This window comes from Vigna umbellata, chromosome 2, assembly GCF_029865625.1.
Source record: "Vigna umbellata cultivar VRB3 chromosome 2, Vumbellata_1.0, whole genome shotgun sequence".
NCBI lineage: Eukaryota > Viridiplantae > Streptophyta > Magnoliopsida > Fabales > Fabaceae > Vigna > Vigna umbellata.
Genome location: NC_142166.1, coordinates 43,829,125 through 43,830,672, shown reverse-complemented (window position 1 = coordinate 43,830,672; position 1,548 = coordinate 43,829,125). Strand labels below are relative to the sequence as shown.

At 48.5% G+C, this 1,548-nt stretch overlaps 1 protein-coding gene across 1 annotated transcript; it reads left to right on the top strand.

Moving 5' to 3' along the window:
- Window positions 1–1,301, top strand: LOC124846180 (Putative AT-hook DNA-binding family protein). The gene has a single exon (XM_047323395.2). It carries the CDS (start codon window positions 248–250, stop codon window positions 1,091–1,093), a length of 846 nt encoding a protein of 281 aa, XP_047179351.1. The 5' UTR covers window positions 1–247; the 3' UTR covers window positions 1,094–1,301.
- Window positions 1,302–1,548: the final 247 nt, after the last annotated feature.

Genomic DNA, 1,548 nt, shown 5'->3' with positions numbered 1-1,548 from the left:
CTTAGTTTCAAAGCTCACCCACCTCTCTCTCTCTTCTTCTTCTCAAATCCCATTCTCCATATATACCGTAATAAACAATTCTAAGCACCTCTCTTTCTTTCTCCTTCTCTTCCCAAACCTCACATCTTTCTCTCCAGCTTCTGCTATTATTTTAATACAATAACCATCCAAAACCCAATCATACACTCGCTCGGGATTGGTTATTCTATCAGATAATCGAAAACAAAAAACCCAAAAAACAAAAGCAATGAAAGGAGAATACGTAGACCAACAACAACATCCTAAGACCGAAACACCACCTCCTATGTTCTCCAAGCTTCAACCTCAACACCATCCTTTCCAACACCACTCCTTCCAACTCTCCGCCGAGGACGACAACCGTGCCCTCGTCGCCACACCCCCTACTGCGCAGAAGCCCAACTCCTCCGGCGGCGACGGTGCCACCATCGAGGTGGTACGGCGTCCCAGGGGCCGTCCTCCCGGCTCCAAGAACAAGCCCAAGCCACCCGTCATCATAACCCGAGACCCTGAACCTGCTATGAGCCCCTACATTTTAGAAGTTTCCGGAGGCAACGACGTCGTCGAGGCCATCGCACAGTTCAGTCGCCGCAAGAATATGGGCATATGTGTCCTCACCGGTTCCGGGACTGTAGCGAGCGTCACGCTCCGTCAACCCTCCACCACACCCGGCGCCACAGTTACTTTTCAGGGCCGTTTCGATATCCTCTCCGTCTCCGCCACCTTCCTTCCGCAGCAATCCGGCGTGTCTCCGGCGGTTCCCAACGGGTTCGCCATCTCGCTCTCTGGACCGCAAGGGCAGATCGTAGGGGGAATGGTCGCCGGCGGGTTGATGGCTGCGGGAACGGTGTTCGTGATCGCGGCTTCTTTCAACAACCCGGCGTATCATAGGCTGCCGCCGGAGGATGAGGGCGCATCCGCCGGCGATGGACATTCGCCGCCAATCTCTGGCGGCGGAGAAAGCGGGCATGGGCAGGCGGAGTCGTGTGGAATGTCCATGTACAGCTGTCACTTGCCTTCCGATGTGATTTGGGCTCCGACGGCCAGAGCACCACCGCCACCACCACCTTACTGATCAATCACACGTTACGTTTCTGTTTATTTTTTGTTTTTCCGGATCAATTAACTCGGTGGCTATTGTAATCAATTCTATATGTTGATCTGTTTGATTTGATTTAGTCGGTTTAGTTGAAATCCTTGGTATTAGTTTGATTTTTATTACTTAGTTATAGTTAGATTTTAAGTTCATTATAAATGGAAAGAGAAGTATTAATTAGTGGGTACTATTTGGAGTGATGTAGCCTTAGGGTTGTTTGTTTGCGGCGCTAACTATATGCATGGCAGTCCACCTCCTTGAAGAGTTTCTGTTTATGAATTATGATTATAATACTACTACTACTAGGATTGAGGATGTTGGATGTATGTTGGGTATGATTTTGTTTAGAAGTTTTGATATAAATAATTTGACGAAATGGTAAAAAGCTGCAAGGTTATGCTTGTAAGAAAAGGAAAGTCAGAAATGGGTTGTGC